The sequence below is a fragment of the Mus caroli genome, unplaced genomic scaffold (genome assembly GCF_978045245.1).
Source record: "Mus caroli unplaced genomic scaffold, Mus_caroli_1 scaffold_5, whole genome shotgun sequence".
NCBI classification, from domain to species: domain Eukaryota; kingdom Metazoa; phylum Chordata; class Mammalia; order Rodentia; family Muridae; genus Mus; species Mus caroli.
Window position 1 is genome coordinate 14156394 of NW_028227260.1, and position 19472 is coordinate 14175865.

Consider the following 19472-nt stretch of genomic DNA (forward strand, 5'->3'; position numbering starts at 1 on the left):
TAGGAAACCTATAAAAGAATCAAAACACATTAGTTATGGTTATATTATACTCAGTGAAAAGGTATATTTTGTTGTCATTGAACAATTGCTTCTGCTGCTGCTGCTTCTTATTCTTCTTCTTCCTCCTCTTCTCCTTCTTCTCCTTCATTTTTGGTAAATCTACTTCCTATGAATGCTCGCCTATTCACATACCTTCCTCACTTGTGCTGAGAGAACATGGGACTACTACAGTTATTGTGTACTAGTTAGTTACAATCCATGTGCCATGCCGTTTTTCTTCTTTGTTTATGGCTTTGGGATTCATTATTTGAATACATACACAGATGTTATTTTGTATCTCAGGGGTTAGGCATTTATAAAACATCTTGCCTAAGTATATGGGGAGGAAACATGAACGCAGAATGGTAGCAATGCTGAGTTAATGTTCTTGCCCTCATTGTGGAACAGTGATGACCTTTGATCTCAGAAAGGAGTAATTGATGTATGCTTCTCCTGCTTCTTCGAGGAAAGGAAAATAACTAGCCTTAACTCATTTTAGGTCCAACTCTTCATAGGCTCTGGAGAATAGAAAGGAAATAATTTTTATTTAAGTTATATACATATATATTTCAAGGAACAGTTTAAATTCTATAAGCATATTATAGATTGAGTAGTAACCCTGAAGTTCACTCAAAATATAAGACTGTTTTGTATTTATTTTATTTATTGTTTATATATGAACACATGCATGTAACTCTACACACATGTGGCATTCAGAGGAAATTGTGGAAAGTGGCCTCTCACCTACAATGTGAGTTCCAGAGATTAAACTCAGGGCATCAGTTTCGCAGCAAATGTTTTTTCCCAGCTGAGCCACCTCACCAGCTCCAAATCTAAGAAACTTTTTGACCACATATGTGAAGCCACTGATACTATAAGTGAAAAATTCCATACCTGATCTCATATGATGGGGCTCATTCAAAATTCAGGCTCACAACCCAACTGTGTCAACATTGACAAGGAAAAGATGAGTCTTTCAGACCTCACCAAAAGTTATGAAAAAATCTTTTTCATGTATCTAGTGTAAGAATTCCTGAAAAAGGTAATGAAATTAGGAGTGCATCGGCCAACTCCAGATTACTCATAAAATCTCTGTCTATTACCATGGCTTGTTTGTTTATTTATTTGTTGTTTATTCCATCTGTGATAAAAAGATATTCCTAAAAACACCCCCAAAGTGTATATAGATAATCTGTACATGTCATAGTGAAAAGGGAGGAAGATGAATTGATGTGTAATGAAAAGTAAGCTATTGAAGAGATTGGACAAGGAGTGTAAGTATGAAACTTCTTAAAGAAGAGTGTGGTATTGGAAGGCCACTATGCCTGTCCTAAAGAAAGAAAAAGATGAAGTTCTTTTGGAGAACTATGCTCAAATGCTGAACAAAATCCCATATACATTAAAAAGTAAAAATCCCATTGCATTGTAATTAAGACATCCCATTCAGTATGCTACTCATGATGAACGAACAGATCTACCTCAGTAAATTGAAACTTAAAGGGAACCTGAGTATTTTGTAAGCTACTTGCAGAAGTTTAGGACAAGACTTAGCCTGAAAGTTTTAAAGATGTGTTATTATAAAGCTTCTACTGATGGAAAAATGAAAATATGCATTTGGTAGTTATCAAAAGAATCTTTTGCCATCATTGAGACTATAGTTGTTCATTCATTGGCTGGTGGTAAAATAGTCAAAATGGTTCTGAATCTAGATCATCATCATAATAATTACAGTGAAGATGGAAATTTTAAAACAGCAGGGAAAATGCCTATTGTGACACGTAAAAATAGATAATGGGCTTATTGGAAGAATAGAGAAATGTTCATTTATAACATAATAAGAAATCATTAATAGTTTATATGATCAAGGAGAGACTTCTGAGACAAAATCTGTTTTTAATAGGGTATATGACTCTGGAAAAAACATTTAAATGTGTCTAACACAGTGCTCCCTTATCCCTAGGAGACCTACTCCTTGATCCCTTAAGTTCTTGTAACAGTTCCAACCTGTGGGTTGCAACCCCTTTGGGGAGCAAATGACCATTTCACAGGGGTCACATATAAGATATCTTGCATGTAGATTTGATTATAATTTTACATTATGGCTCAACAGTAGCAAAATTACATTTACAAAGTAGCAACAAAAATAATTTTATGTTTGGGGGAATCACCACAACATGAGAAACTGTATAAAAGGGCCACCATATTAGGAAGGTTGGGAGCCACTATTAATCTTTCTTCTTAGCTAAAACAATAAAATACCTTTTGCAATAACCTTTTAATCAAAACACAGAGACGGAAAGTCTGTGGTTGTTTACTGTTGCTACTGGATAACAGCTGCTATAGGTATTTTGATGATGTAACTTGTGTCACTCGGTTACTCTGAGCATTGATTTCCACTATGTCAATGGTATATCCCATTTTTTGCTATTGTACTTACATGTGAATAAGTACAGAGGAATGGCTGCTTTTCAGGATCACATAAACTTTGAGTAAGCACTTACAGTTCTTGTGAGTTGCTAAAATGTTGGCGCCATTTTTTTATGATAGTTCTGGGTACATAAACAGTTATTTTTTTAAAAGAAAAGTATTTGAAATAGTATATAAAACTTCCATATAAGGTATATATAAAACACATGAATTTGGTCTCTATACTTGGATCACACTCCCAGGTTGTTCCATCATGTGTATGCAAATTTTCCACAATACAAAAGATCCATAATCCCAAACGGATTCTGCTCCAGAGCATGTTTGATAAGACATACCCAACCCATATCTCATTAAATCATACATTTACAGTAGAGGGAACTATGGACTGCAGATATTAAAACATTTGAGTGCTGACTCTGAACATAGATCATGGACATGTGTTTTTTTTTAAGTTTTAGTAGTTACTAGCAGTTCCAGTTCCCTGAGGCCTTCCCAATTGTGTTGTCCCATTTCCTGTGGGACTTGGGGGTACTAATTACTTATGCATGTTTCAGTTACTAGGAAAAGGAGAAGACCCTTTATATGTTACATTTTTTATTTCCTTTGAGTGTCTGTTTTATTGGCATTGAATTTTCTGCAACCATGACTGTTCCTCCTAGACTATTGAATTTACTTAAACTTTGACCCATTGCTATGGGTTCTTTATTGTTATTTACTTCAAGGATTTTATTGAGGTCGGTATGTGTCCTGATTTTCTTTTTATGCAGGTTTTCAGGAATAATCTCTTATTTTTATCAAAACACTTCTATTTAATTTTCCCTATGTGTTGTCTGCTAGAAACATGAGATTGAAATATTATATATTAGCTTCATTTTAGGTTCTCATTCATAGCCATGATTTCTCTTTGTTTTTCTTTCTTTTGCTTAATGTAAATATGGTATCTATTTTTACATCTGTTGATGTAACTTGATTAAGCACAAGAATAGATCCAGTAGGGGAACATTCATATTTTAAAACAATATTCCAATGCTTGCAAAGTAATTAAATATAAAATAATAATTGATAGAGGGCCATAAAAATATCAAACTTTACTTTGGAAAAAAAATCTGATGCCATCCTGTGTTATCCAGGATAACAGAAATTAATTATTTTTTCTTAAAAAGTTTTGTCATACAATATTTTGATCATACTTTCCCCTCCTCTAAATCCTCCCAAATCCTTCCCATCTCCCCACTTTCCCAAACAGAAAAGAATTTAAATGATAAAGGAATACTGCAAGATTCCTTTTTTATGAAATCTCCTAAGTCTAATTATAGTTAGTTTTGCTTAAGGAAATAAGATGTTTCAGACTATAAAATAATGCTTGAAATTTTATTTAAAAATAAAATGAATAATAATCATTTATATTTTAAAATAACTTTATTTCTTAAGTAAATTTCTAATGATTTAATAAGTATCATTAATAAATTGAACTTATATTAATAGTAGATTCTACTCACTTCTCTTTTCATATGCCAAATACTGTTACTTGCTATTGCAAATGACTGAAAAAAATTAATAGTTTAAAACTTTCAAAAAATAAGATAAGAACAGAAAAAAATGACAAGAATTAAGATACCCAGAAATGCCAGTAAATAACTACATTCTGCAAACAATAGACATATAACATTAAAAAGTAAAGTCTTGTTTTTTGTTTGTTTTTTTGTTCTAAAAATTAATGGAATTCCTTATACTACATTTTCTAATGAAGATTATTGGGGAAAGTACATTCTAAGTTCAAATAATAATTGACAAACAATAGTTGTTAAAATATTAAAGCACTTCCTATTGCTGTTCACTATCAAAAAAAACTTTCAAAATTAATATAGTGTGTTTATTCAGCAAAACTCTACACCTTAGCCAGTGGAAAGTTTAACATCCTGTCTGGTAATGATGGAAACATCGATAACATTAATCAGTCAGTTCGGATCAGAAAATGCTTCTATGCTATGTTATTCTACTTCTCATTCTAGGTTCCTAATCACAGACATCCCAGCCTCCACTAAACAAATGTTAAATAACAGAACACTTGAAACTTTTATTATACTTTAGTAAGAAGAAATCATACATCTCTGAATGGCAGTTCATATTTTATAGTATTTTGGGTCACATAAACTATTCTTATGTGATTAAAACCAAGATTTGGATAAGTAGAGATGGACATGGTGACCATGGTGACCTTTTTTTCTCAACACTTGGAAAGCAGAGGCAAGCAGAAATTTGAATTCATGCCTAGCCTGTTCTGCATAGTTAATTCCCAGACAAACCAAGAGTGAGACCCTCTTTTAGAGAAGGAGAGAGGGGTGGGGAGAGAGAGAGAGAGAGAGAGAGAGAGAGAGAGAGAGAGAGAGATTTGTGAGGTAATAAAAACAAATTTCAAATGGCACATATAGTATTATAATTGTTTGAATATTTTTAAAGATCTATCTATCTATCTATTTCATGTATGTGAGTACCCTGTCGCTGTCTTCAGACACACCAGAAGATGACATTAGATTCCATTACAGATGGTTGTGAGCCACCATGTGGTTGCTGGGAATTGAACTGAGGTCCTCTGGAACAGCAGTCACTGCTCCTAACAGCTGAGCCATCTCTCCAGCCCCTTGTGGTCTGTCTTTATTTATTTATTTATTTATTTATTTATTTATTTATTTATTTATTTATTTATTTATTATTCAATGTATATGAGTTCACTGTAGCTGTACAGATGATGGTGAGCCTTTGTGTGGTTGTTGGGAATTGAATTTTGGACCTCTGCTCACTCAGGTCAGCCGCACTCACTTCAGTCAACACTGCTCGCTCAGTCCCTGCTCTCTCTGGCCCAAAGATTGATTTATTTATTTATTGTATGTAAATACACTGTAGCTGTCTTCAGACACACTAGAAGAGGGCATCAGATCTCATTACGGTGGTTGTCAGTCACCATGTGGTTTCTGGGATTTGAACTCAGGACATCTGGAAGAGCAGTCAGTGCTCTTACCAGCTAAGCCATCTTCACCAGGCTATTTGAATATTTTTATACTGAAGAAAATTACTTAAGATGTTTGTAATAGATTAGATCTTCATTTTGTCTGGAAGGGATGGGAATCATTTGTCAAGAGGAAGGAAATGATCATGAATGGAAAGGTACTATAACTTAGAAATTCCATAAAGTGATACAAGTACAGAATGACCAAGAATACATGCTAAACAAAAGTAGATGGAGGGGAAAACATTTGAAATGCAAATAAAGAAAATATACAATTTAATAAAGAAAAAACAGTGAGACCATGCAACCCACTGCAGATAATTAATGTACTATATACTAGAGTTATCATTTACTAAACTTAATATGTGTTACATTTCTTCAAATCAGTAAGTCTGAAGTTTCCCTCAAGGATGGCTTGCCCTTACATGTTCATTGACATTTTAGGGACCATCTGTTTTGTTCTGCTAACATCCTTGTTTTATATGGTAAAATGGCTAAAGAGAATCTGAAACTTTCTTCTGTTACATGGGTTTTTGTTTTTGTTTTGGGGGGGGTTGTTTTTGTTTTTTGGTTTGTTTGTTTTTTCCTCACTTCCCCCTCTCACTGCCATCTTCCCATTAGAAAATGCTACTGCAGGCTTTGGGGCTTTGGCAGACATCCTGTGCCTGTTGCAACCCTTCTCATTTGTAAGCCTGGAGGACATGTCAACTCTGATAAACTCTAAAAGATCCCAGGCCATGGTAGTTCATTAAAGTCACACCGTTTACATCAATTTATCTGATACCAAATAACATATTTTACCTTACCCAACAGTGTGGTCTTTGTAAACAGAATGGGAAGGATAATGTATACTTTCCTTTTTATTTTAGTGTTAAAGAGATTTCTAAGTTATGAAGTGCTTTACCATTCAAAAATGTACTCCTTTTCTTTCTCCTTTACTTTCTCCATGCCCTCCTCCCTCTCCAATTCTCTCTCTCTCTCTCTCTCTCTCTCTCTCTCTCTCTCTCTGTGTGTGTGTGTGTGTGTGTGTGTGTGTGTGTGTCCTTCCCTCTCTTCTTTCTTCCAATTTTGAATCCTCTTCCCCCAACCTATTTTCCTTCACGTACTTGACTTTGTAGTCAACCTAAAGATATATGCTAAGATGATTACTGAGCCAGAAATTGTTTTCTTAAGGGTTGTATTGGATTTTAACACTTTAGTGGCTGTTAATATTAAAAACTATTTAACTATAAACTAATCCCTGGGATGGAGAGATGTCTGAACAGTAAAGAGCACTTGCTGCTCCTGCAGAGGATCTGGGTTCAGTTCCCAGCCTACATTGTAGTTTAGTTCAGAGAACTTACACTGTAAACCATCTGTAACCTAAGTTCCAGGGGGTTCACCATCCTCTTCTGCACTTCTCAGGCATCAGGCAGACATGTACATGCACACACACACATACACACATTTACATACATAAGATAAAAATAAATAAATCTTTTAAAAAATTAACTCCTCTAAAATTGTTACACATGCCAAAAAACAAAAGAGAAATATAAATATAATATGATAGAAGTAGAAAATGTTTGCTTTTCCTAGGAAAAAAGGAGAAGGCTATATTCTTAAATAATAAAAATAATAATACAACTTACATAAACTGGTTTTACTGTTTATTTTTATGATAGTTATAGACGGTATAAAGTAGTGTGTTTATATGTGTTCCTGGTGATGTTATATTTGCTGAACATATTTTACATTGCAGAATGCTTTAATGTTTAGACTGACTCTGAGAGTACAGTCATTGTCTTCATAAAGTATTTGTTTATAGTAAGTAGTAACATAATGTAGTAGAAAGGGCACTGCTGCGAGTTTAAAAAATTGGTGTCCTGACTTCAGTTTGACACTTACTATTTGTGAACAAGCTTAAATTAGCCTTTCTAATTAAGTTGAGGAATTGGGCTAGCTGTAATTTCTTAGGTTTAAATGCCACAGTTCTTTTATGATAAGCTCACAAAAATCCTAAGAAAGCAGAGTGGCCACACAAAGTGAGGACAGTCTTTATCTGGTACCATGCTGTATGTGATCAAAGACACTAGATTTTTTTAAAAGTACAGCAAATTGCCATAAAGTTAATGTCCAATGTACTTGAATCAGAATAGAGATGGAAAGTATGCAGTAACTTAAACAAGGGAACTTTGGTAAAATTATTAGCCTATATTAGAATAATATCCATTGTGATATAAAAGGAATCCTGAACCATTCCTAAAGACTAAGAGAAATGAGTGCCCAGTAAAAGATAACTTAACATAGACAGAGCACTCACCCTAGGGCTTAGAGAGTATGGTTGCAGCCGCATAGGATTGCCTAGCTGGCCATTAGCTGCCAAGACCTGGAGAGAGACAGTTTTTCACAATGTAAGCAACTAATGATGGTGGAAGATCTTATAGCAAGATTTTGGGTACTCCTGTAGTAAGAGTTCAAGAGAGCATCTTAAGATATATCCTCAAGATGACAGAGTCTGAACCTAGACAAGGCTGTGTGCTGAGAACTTTGAATAAATGGTCTTGGAATGTGGTTGGAACAGGACATTACCTGGTCTCCTCAAAAAATGGGCATCACAAATAGACCCTAAATTAGATACAAACAAATTTAATATGTAGTCCATGAGAACCCAGAGAGAAACCTTCTTTCCCCCTACAGTGTCCCTCCAGTGCCCTCTACTGGCAAAACGATATAACATTGTACCCAATGTAAAGGAAATGCATAAGCCCACAGTCCATCACTATATATAGAAAAGGCACTAAAGGGTAAATTTAGAGCTGAATATTAATAAATTCCTAGCTGTCATAGTATGAGTAGCATTTATCTCTGCAAAACCATTCATAAATTTCTGGAGTATATGTGTAAACATTGTTCAGAAGTTTCAGCTTTTTGGTCCTTATTTACCTAAAAGAATCTCTATATATGGGAAGATGAAATAGCCTCCAAGTTATTGAGCCCATCCAGCTCATTCACTCTATGGGAATCAAGTACTCAAAGCTTATGTCACCATAATAACCTCATCTGAGTCACTGTTACATCTAAAGCGTTGTAATCCTTGAGCATACAAAGTAGCATATCCTCTCTTGAGTCTATCATCTGCTTTGGGAACCCACCACAAAGCTTTCTGTCACTGTTTCCTGATACAGCAGGTAAATAGAGTCGATCTAGTTGTGGATTCTAGCTTATACTATGTCCCCATCCCAATTCAAAGAAGTAGGTATTGTCTTTTTCTTTAAAAAAAAATGTGTGACAGGACTTTGACACTTGGAAGGATTAAGGATTTTTCATAATATGCAGCTAGTGAGCTGTAAGCTGGCATTCATTCTCAACTTATTCATCACTCTCGTATGGCCACCCTTCTGTGAGAACACAGATCTAATTCTGTGGTTCAGAAATGTATGCATATTATTTCAGTGACATTCTGTTGATAGTTTTCCATTTACTTCTATGGTAGATCAGAGTCTAAGATGGCCACCAAAGTAAAGGCTCTTGGCAATTCTTGAATGTAAACAGAATATACAATGAATTCCACTTCCACATGGCTAGGTTTTGTTCAATGACAGAAGTGAAAGGGATTTTCCAGATATTCTTAAAACCATTTGTCATTTGACATGGATATCAGAGAGAGAGAGGGAGAGGGAGAGGGAGAGGGAGAGGGAGAGGGAGAGGGAGAGGGAGAGAGAGAGAGAGAGAGAGAGAGAGAGAGAGAGAGAGAGAGAGAGAGAGAGAGAGAGAGAGAGAAATTATGTTTGATGAACTTAACCATTGTAAGACCTTGTTAAATGTCTAAAAAAAAAAAAAATAAGGAAAGAAATCTTCTCTTGGCCTTGCAAAAGCCAGCCACCTTGTTATAATGTATCCTATGAAGTATCCCACATAGCCAAAACCTGAGAGCAACTCTAGGGAGCTAAGAATAATCCCTGAATTCAAAAAGAAAATGAAACCTCAATAAATATAGCCTCAATGAAATTCATCCTACGAATGACTTAAATGAACATGGAAGCAGATTTTCTCCCTTCTTAATCCTCTCTTTTGAAATTTGGCCGTGCTGGCACCTGACCGGTTGGTAAAACCATAATCTGTAGAATAGAACTGGGTCTAGTATATGGATTCCTAGCTCACAGAAACTGAGAAATAATAAGTGCAGTACTTTAAGTCTCTGGGCTTGTGGTTATTTGTATTAATCCCAAGTACATGATCAATTTAAAGTTAGATCCAGACCAAACAAAACAACTTGGAAATTTTAAAATAAAGCATAAAAGCAACTAATAACCAAGAGAGAATAATTATGGAAACATTTCTTTTGATCATTTAAATTTAAAGATAAATATAAACATAAATATAAAATACTATATTTATACCTCTAACTTGTTCCTTTGTGTTAGCATGTTACTGGAGAACAAATACTTTATAGAACATCAAGATTTGTGGGGTTTTGCTTTGACTGTGCCTTTACCTCTGTCAGCTTGTACAGACTGACCTCTCAGGATGCATGCCCACATGCCATTTAGGAAGATTGAACAAAAACTTTCAGTTATGTTCATTGAAATTCTATGACGATGAGGATTTCAGCAATTAGAAGCTTTAATGACAAGGTAGATGCTATCAATAATTTTCAGGACCTATACATTTCAATGTAATAATTTAGAAAGTAAGACAGTTTGAGTACAGTCAGCTTTGAATTAATCATTTTAACTCACAAGAAGGTCTTAGGAGTTAGTACTTTTACTTTTTCAGGAACTACAAGGGTAACATGAAGCTTTATGCTTGTGGTGCAGAATAAATTAGCAGAAGCAATATTCCAGGCTGTGGAAGCCATAAGCATTGCATTTGGCATTTAAATCATGTAGCATGTACTCTGTGACTGTTGACATTGTGGATGGCTTTAATGTAGGCATGATTATGAAATGATTATTTCATTTTCTTTTGCCTTTTTTTCTCCACTATCTTATTTTGAAACACAGATAGATTACAAGAGTGTTTGGTGGCTTTTGATGAATTGGTTTATGTGACTTTTATTTGCTTGAATCTGTAGTTGATACCTGAAGATATTTGAAAGTCTTCTCTAGACCTAAATCTAATTTTGACATCACATTGAAATGAATTATTCAATAGATTATTGCATTAGTTTTTAAGTTAAAGGTTGTCTTTCAATAATCTTTACTTATATGAATAAGAAATTCTTCCTGTACTGGATATTATGTTTTTGAAATCAAACTTTTAAATACCAACTTAAATTTTGTTCCTAAAACTTTATTCTTTCAGAGTTCTCCATGATTGAGTGTACCTTATACTTTAATGATGCATACTAGATAATAGTAGAGTGAGATGGCTCAGTGGGTACAGATGGTTGGCAGTAATGCTGACAAATTGAGCTTGATCCCTGGTGGAAGAAGAAAAATGACTTCCAAAAGTTGTCCTCTGGTTTCTACATGCATGGATACATGAATTGACTCTATGGATTCTGTCTCCTCTCCTCTCCTCTCCTCTCCTCTCCTCTCCTCTCCTCTCCTCTCCTCTCCTCTCCTCTCCTCTCCTCTCCTCTCCTCTCCTCTCCTCTCCTCTCCTCTCCTTCCTCTCTCTCTCTCGCTTTCTCTGGAGAATTTCTAGTTCAACAAAGATAAAACCTGTCAAGGAATGAGACACTAAATATTATATTTCCAAGTGAAATGTATCCTTTAGAGTTCTTTGCCATTATTTGAATCAATGTATAGTTTATAAAAACAGCATACCTTTTGTTTTCCAAATACAATACAAATTTCATCTCAAAAAATGACACAGAGGTGCAGGCAAGGTTTATGCTCAGTTATTCTAATATCCCAACCAAATAAAAGTGTACTCTGCACTTTAAACTAAAATAACATTTTCTACAATAAAACTCATGCATTTCTATGTAAATGATAATGTTTAACTATGTGTTATTAAATCATATATTTCACATGTATGCCATTTGTTGATTTCTTAATTTATCTAAGTTTTGTATTCAATACACTTTGTAATTAGTATTCATGTATAGAAGTGGAAAGTGCAAGCTGCTTTTGATTAAGCCTTTTGTTTTATCTAGTAAGCCTGGGTGGACTTTTCTTTTCTTTCCTTTTCTTTTGTATATGAGGTCACGTGGATTAGAATTCTCTTTTAGTTTTAGTTTCTATGTTTAGTACTACAGTTATTCATAAAAACAAAAATATATCAAGTAACTCAATCCCATATCTTAGATTTTTTTTCCACTGTGGTTTATAGTTAGATCATTGATAAATTTCTATTTAAAAATACAATAGGCCAAACTTTAATATTATCAGATAAGTTCAGAGATAATGAAGGAATGTTATATCTTGTTATTAGTTAACTAAATGAGGTTATTTTGTAACTTTCATTAAGTGACTAAAATGTTGCCTTTAAAAATCATATTATAGTAAAAATGTTGTGCCCAGATCTTCTTTTTCCCTTTAGAGTTTATATGTTTAAAAAGACAAGTTGATTCACAAGAATATATCTATATTGTATGATTATAAATTATTAATTACATCAATTCATATTTAGTATTAATATAAACTATTCCATAGAAAAATAACCTGGAACTATTTATATTTAAATTGTTCTTCATCATAACTAATGTTTCTGTTATTTAGGCATTAATTCTTTGTCAGAATATTGGGTAGCTTATGCCAATCCAAAAAGGTAGTCATAATTCTTGCCCTTGTATATTCCCTTTAGATTTCTGAGAGGATGCTGAATCGTAACCACTGAACCATCAGGGAGCATCAGCCTTTCATTGTCTTTGACACATAGTTTAAGAAGTTTTTAGTCTTTCTTTTAAAACTAAAGATACAAAATCCTTTGAAATGAATATTGAAAAAAGAAAAATGCCCTTTATAAAGTTTTACCAGTCATCTTCTAGATATAGGAGAATTGCTCTTTTGCTGCTAAAATTGCCTTAAGGTTTTGAAAAAAGACATATTCCAAGGAATACTATAAATTGCAAAGCGTCCATAAATGTGATTTAATTTTATTATCCTAGTTGTTAATAAACTATTTAGTTGTTATCTAACACATTTGATGCAGCCCAAGCAATACAAAAGGAAGTTTATTAAAAACAAGTTAATAACTAGTAATCAAAGTAAACCAAATAATTAAGAATTCATATCATTCTATCAAATCAGCAACCATGGCTTGGTTTTTAACCTAATTCTCACATCTGTTCAGCTGACTATACTAATGCCTCCTTTGGGAAGGTAGAATGATAAATGAGAATGAATATGAAGTATTTCTCATTGTGCCAAATATTTGTAGGCATTCTACAAATAATTTATCCTAGTAATAATATTAAATAAGAATTACAATGTATTACCCTACTCTATTATTTTTCCAAAATACAGTCTTGGGTAGTGTTAATATGATTGAGTTTTAAAGTAATGATGTAAACCTGTTGTGATGGTTCACAAATTTATTACAAGCACTGGGAAGGCTGACAAAGAAGAAAGGGTTCATTTTAGCTCACTGTTCTAGGTTACAGTCCATCATTGTGGAGAAAATCACAGCAGCTAGAGCTCACAGAGCTAGCATTAATCACATCAATCATCAGAAACAGCAATGGCTACATAAATGCTAGTGCTCAACTAGCTTTCTCTATTCTCATACACTCCAGGATCCCCTGCCCAGGGGATAGTGCTGCCATAATCGGCAGGTCATCCCACTTCAATTAATGTAATCAAGATAATACCAACAAGCATAGGCCTTGGGCCTATATTCCAAGTGATTCTGGATTGTCCAGTCTACAATTAATACAAATCATTAATTGTAAGTAGAAGTTTATCAAGGTAAACACCTTCATTTTATCCAAAGCACTGAGACCTTAATATCAGAGAGAGTGAAATGGTTATGATGGTTATGCAGCTGAACTGCTGCTGTGATTATTATTCATTATAAGACAATTGTAGCATAAAAAATAGTTTGATAATTCGCCTCAAGTGTATGGACTGAGGACTTTATAGGTAAGAAAAAACAACAGGTAAGACAAGTATTTGTGAATTATCCTTGTATAGTAGCTATATTTGGCTCTTTTAAAATATATTGTCACATTTTAAATTATAAACCTTATAAGGCAATTTTCATTGCATCATATATTTTACTATCTGAAGAAAACAGCTATAAGGGTAGAATTTGCATACAGACAAAGTCATTGTCAGTGTGGTAATTACATACATCTATCCTCATAGTCCATAGTTTTTTTCTTTAGGTATTGATATAATGTGACTAATGTCTGTCCTTAAGAGCTGATAACTACAATTAAAGTGCAGTTTTGAGAAACAAATGCAAAAATCATGAGTCCCATTATAGAGACAAATTTAGCTTGACAGTTTCTTCTTTTTTTTTTTTTTACTCTTTTTTCATTTATTTATTTATTCATTTATTTATTCACTTTACATCCTGATCATAGCCCCTTCCCTCCTCTTTTCCCAATCCCACCCTACCATGCCTCTCTTTCCATTCCCCACTCCACTTCTCCTCAGGGAAGGGGAGCCCCACCCCACCCCACCCCATACCAACCTGCCCTGGCACCTCAAGTCACATCAGGACTAAGCACATGCTTGCTGGTGGGATTGCTAGCTTGACAATTTCTATAGTGGAGGAAAGCTAAGCCTAGAAAGAACAAAGAGAATCACCACCTCAAGGTAGACTAATGTAGTAACCACAGAACAACTAGAATACAATGTAGGTTCCCACAAAATTCTAACTCTTTCACTAAAGAAAAAATGTCTTATTTGACCTCCTTATTCATATATACATATATTTGCAGTATATTTGCATATCATATATAGGTATATTTGCAGTTTTAAGGTGTGAGTAGTAAATGGGGTACAGGGAACAATTAGAGATGAATGTGATATAACTGACTAGTCATAAAAGGGTGAAGAAATAGATTAGCTGTTGCAAGCTATGCCTTATGGACATGGGAAGTTCTATACAAAGGTAAACTTGATCCAGAAAGTTGAGAAAAATACAAGAAGAATTAACCAACTAAACATGTAATATATCTTTCAAGGACCTTGATCATTTTTCTTTTGCTTTTCTGATCATTAAATAAAAGACATGATGCTTCAAATAATATAAATAATACATAACTATACCTTTCATTAACATCCAGACATACAGTTCATATATCCATAACTTAAAATAATTAGATACATTTTGTGTATTATGTGTACCTAATAAGCTTTTGTATAAGAAGTTTAAAGAATCAAATGCTAGGTGACATTCTTAAACTGTGTATTTTTCCCTCCTTAAAAGAGGCTGGAAATATGGCCAGAGATTAAGAGTGACTTTAGTTTCCAGCACCCACATTAAGTAGCTTACAAGTTGTAATCCAGCTATAGAGATATCTGATGCCTAAGAGGCTGTCAACATCATATTCATGCACCCATGTAATTAAAAAATAAAACGAAACTTTAAAATATATAATAAATGGTGATTTGTATGTTACTTACAACATGTTTACCATAACTTGTCTTTTTCACTTCCAGTGTAAAACTCTCTCTGGAGTCTGTGACCACATCATATCCCTGTCGTCAGATCCTCTGGTTTCACAGTCTGCTCACCTGGAAGTGATTCAGCTGGCAAATATCAAACCAAGTGAAGGGCTGGTAAGGAATACCATGTTTATCAAGTCATCATCCATCAGCACATAGCAAGTGATGTGGGCAAAGAAGCGGCCTCAAAATGTAAACATCTAGGAATTTCCACAGAGACTTATCCTTAGTTTCATTTCCTAGAGAAGTCTAGGTAGTAGGATGGTGTCAAAAAAAAAATCACCTTTAAAAGACAGATCCATAAAAATCGAGAGAAAAGAAAATGGCACTTGCTCAATCATCCTATTTAATTGGCTCCTCATTAGTTGCATTCTTTCACCAATTTCAATTCCTTAGCTTAAGAAGTTGTAAGAGTTTTACAGTAGCACAGTGTTGCTGCCAAGGAGGTATTTTCTTCCTTCATTTTACTTTGATTTATTCTGTTTTTAATAGATCTCCTTTGTCACTGGGTAGGTAGTTAATTTAAAGTCACATTCTTGTATATGAGTGTTTCTGAGGTATATTATAATAGTGTGTGTATATGTGTGTTCAGGCAGGCATGACTGTACATGTACGTGTTGTGGCCAGCTTTTAACATTGAGTGTCCTCCTCAATTGCTCTCTCGTTCGTTGAAACAAGAGTATCTTACTAAATAAACCTGGAGCTCAACACACTGACTAGCCAGCAAGCATCCCAATACCTCCTATTTCTCCCAGCCCTTGATTGCAGTCAGGTTCCACGATGCCTGACATTCTATGGGTGTGCTGAGGATCCAAATTGAGGTCTTTTGGGTTTTTTGCATTCTAATGCTAGTTTTTATTCAACACACTCCTTTCACTCTACACAAGTACAAACACAACCTTATCTAAAATGCTCCAAAGTTATAAAACTCAAAACAATTTTTTTAGTACTGACTGTCCAATAAAAGCAAAAAGGGGCAATGTACACATTGCCAAGGTTAACCTGCAACATCACCAGGAATGGTAGATGACAATGTGGATGGCGTAGGTTTCACTACCTACATAATAGATATTGAGATTAATGAAAGTCATGATATCAAAAGAACTTTATTTAATCAAGTCTTATCTAACTTACAATAATATCCCCAAACTGCATAAATACTGGTGCTAACAAATTAGATATGCTAAGAAGAAGCCATAAAATTTTTCATATAACTGTTAAATTGAAAATATATGATACTTTGAGAGAAAGAAATTGTATTCATATAACCATTATGTCAGTTTTTATTAGGTATTTTAATCTTGTTTAATTTATAAATGAAAATTAATCACAATTATGGTTATATAAGTAAAATAATACATAGGACATACAGTATTTGATCCTGTTCTTACTTGCAGATATACCCTAGACTTTTAGAACACATCTGCATGAGGGGCCAGCCTTTGCAAAAGTAATTTCATTTTTTTAAATATAAACACTTTTCAATGCATAATACTGAGTATTTTATTTTTCTTTCTTCATCTCCTCTTTAAGTTATTTTCATAGCATAATGTGTCCAGTAAAAAAAATGAGCTAATACAACATTAGATTAAATTAGATTTTTGGAGAATCAGAATTAAATTTTCCCACTAATTTGCACCAGAAGCATGGGAAACAATAGACATAAGAAGTGAGCACAGCTAATTGATGGGCTTTAGGAACAATTTATTTCTCTATGACTATATTGCCCCGAGAGAGATCTTTCCATTTGCCTTGTATTTTCTTTGCAGCCCTATAGAGTAAGTATTAATTTTCTCAGTCAGAAAGTAAGAAAAGAACCATGGATTTTTTTAATAATTATTTTGTATCAAATAATAACCAGGCAAGAATTTATGAGAATTTAAGATACAATTTGCGAAACACATGAAACTCAAGAAGAATGAAGATCAAAGTGTGGACACTGTGCCCCTTCTTAGAATTGGGAACAAAACACCCATGGAAGGAGTTACAGAGACAAAGTTTGGAGCAGAGATAAAAGGATGGACCATCTAGAGACTGCCATATCCAGGGATCCATCCCATAATCAGCTTCTAAACGCTGACACCATTGCATACACTAGCAAGATTTTGCTGAAAGGACCCAGATATAGCTGTCTCTTGTGAGACTATGCCGGGGTCTAGCAAACACAGAAGTGGATGCTCACAGTCAGCTATTGGATAGATCACAGGGCCCACAATGGAGGAGCTAGAGAAAGTACCCAAGGAGCTAAAGGGAACTGCAACCCTATAGGTGGAACAACAATATGAACTAACCAGTACCCCGGAGCTCGTGTTTCTAGCTGCATATATATCAAAAGATGGCCTAGTCGGCCATCACTGGAAAGAGAGGCCCATTGGTCATGCAATATATGCCCCAGTACAGGGGAACACCAGGGCCAAAAAGTGGGAGTGAGTGGGTAAGGGAGTGGGTGGGAGGGTATGGGGGACTTTTGGGATAGCATTGGAAATGTAAATGAGGAAAATACCTAATAAAAAATATTTAAAAAGAAAAAATATATAACCAGGCAAGAATTTATGAGGTAAATCTAAATAAAATATATATGACATTTTAAAAAATTATCTTTTTGGGGGGGTGTTTATTTTAGCTCACTGTCCAAGTTCTTCATGGCAGGAGATGGAGGAGGCAGGATATTGAGGCCACTAGTCATATTACATTCACAATCAAGAAGCAAAAAAACAAGGAGTGCTAGTACTCAACTCTTTTACTCAATGTTTGATATACAGCCAAGATTACTGCTGAGGGAATGAACCCCTGACATTTAAGACAGTCTCCTCCAGACACATCACTTAATCTAGTAGAAATAGTACCTAACAGACTCCCTCAGAGGCTGGCTACCCTTAGTCTGGCTGTTTCTGCACAGATGTGCACAGATGCTTCTCTTCTGAGTGACCCTAGATCCTGTCACATGGACAAAAGACATGAACTCTCCAATCAATCTCGTTCTTTAGAGAAAAAAAATCCCAAATTCTTATATTTATCTCCCCCTTCCCAATTAATGGTATTAGCTGGTTTTGTAGCTGTCTATGATTAGAAAAATTTTTAGAAATCCGAGGCTTCCTTCAATATTTTATATCTAATTATTTCAAAAGTCTTCATCCGAAACAGTTTTACAGCCTATTTCTTCAATCTTGTCAATATGTTTTAGATCAAGCTTTCATGAAATTTCTCCTGTCTTAACAGGAAGCGTAACTATTCAGCCCCATGACCTCCTTTCCTATCTCCACTGGACTCATTTCCTGCAGCATCTGTGGAGGGTGGATCTAAGAATAAAAGTAAAAAGTAGGCCCAATGATGTCAGGGATTCCCAAGTTCTCAACCTAACAGCACATACACAGAGCGTCTCTCATATCCAAATTTGGAATTACTAAATGTAGGTATGAGCAGCTTAAAAGGATATTTCTAAATGTGAAGTTGCTTAAAGAACCTCATATGTGAAGAACGGTGAGCAATATATCAACTGAATTAATATTTCTCAGGGAGAGAAAAAAATCTAAAATTGAATATAAATGGAAAGAATTAAGGGTGACTCTTATGATTCATATCAAATTTGCAAAAGATTAGAGGCTTTATTTGAGTTATTGAAGATGCTATTTTAAAATGCACTCACTTTTGAATAACCTTCATATGTCATATTTAAAATAAATCAGTTTGAAAATTTGACTAACAAGCAGTTGCTTAAATATATAAAATGCAAAGGCATGGGAAAGACTGCAAACAAGTGTGCTCAGTTTTAATTAAGTCATGATTTGCTTAAAAATACAATATTTAGAAAATTAAAAGCTGTAGAAATGAGATCTATTAGAACAATTGAAATATGGATGACAGAAAAGAGATAATGAGTTGAACAGCGGGACCTACAGGCATCATTGGAGAAACTTCTTGGCTTCAGGCTTCTTTATCTGGTGAGCTGTATGATCTCCAAATATACCTTATTTTACCATCTTGATTGTGAGGCTTTGGCTATTATTGCTTAACTGGTATTCAGAGATTAAGTGAAGCAAACATCATTTGAGCAAGCTGAGTAGGGGAGAAGGGGCTGTTCAAAATTAACTCCTAATGGAAACAAAACAAAAATGAGAGAGATGGTTTGAATGAAATGCAAAGCCAGTAGTCATCGCATTTTCAGAAAAATAATGATATTTGAATGACAAATTTCTTTACCTCTAAACAGGCTCAGTCATAGCTACACCACATAGACTTCATTAAATAAATGTAACATACTTAAAACAACCCCTGGCACATTGTAATAAGTATTAGTGATGATGGATGGATGGATGGATGGATGGATGGATGGATGGATGGATGGATGGATGGATGGATTTTGAAGGATGATGTTGATGATTTTTTTTCTAGTCGAAATAATGGTTTGTTGGGGGCTTTGCTGCCTTTCCCACTTTATTTTCTCACAATCT

The 19472-nt window shown here is 34.5% G+C and overlaps 1 protein-coding gene across 5 annotated transcripts in view; it reads left to right on the forward strand.

Moving 5' to 3' along the window:
- The window catches only part of Cnksr2 (connector enhancer of kinase suppressor of Ras 2), a 246628-nt gene that overhangs the window by 99050 nt on the left and 128106 nt on the right, over positions 1-19472 (forward strand). For all 5 annotated transcript variants that reach the window (XM_021153092.3, XM_021153091.3, XM_021153093.3 and 2 more), the window contains exon 6: positions 15016-15135. In XM_021153092.3, coding sequence (XP_021008751.1) covers positions 15016-15135 — 120 coding nt within the window. The remainder of the gene's footprint in view (positions 1-15015; positions 15136-19472) is intronic.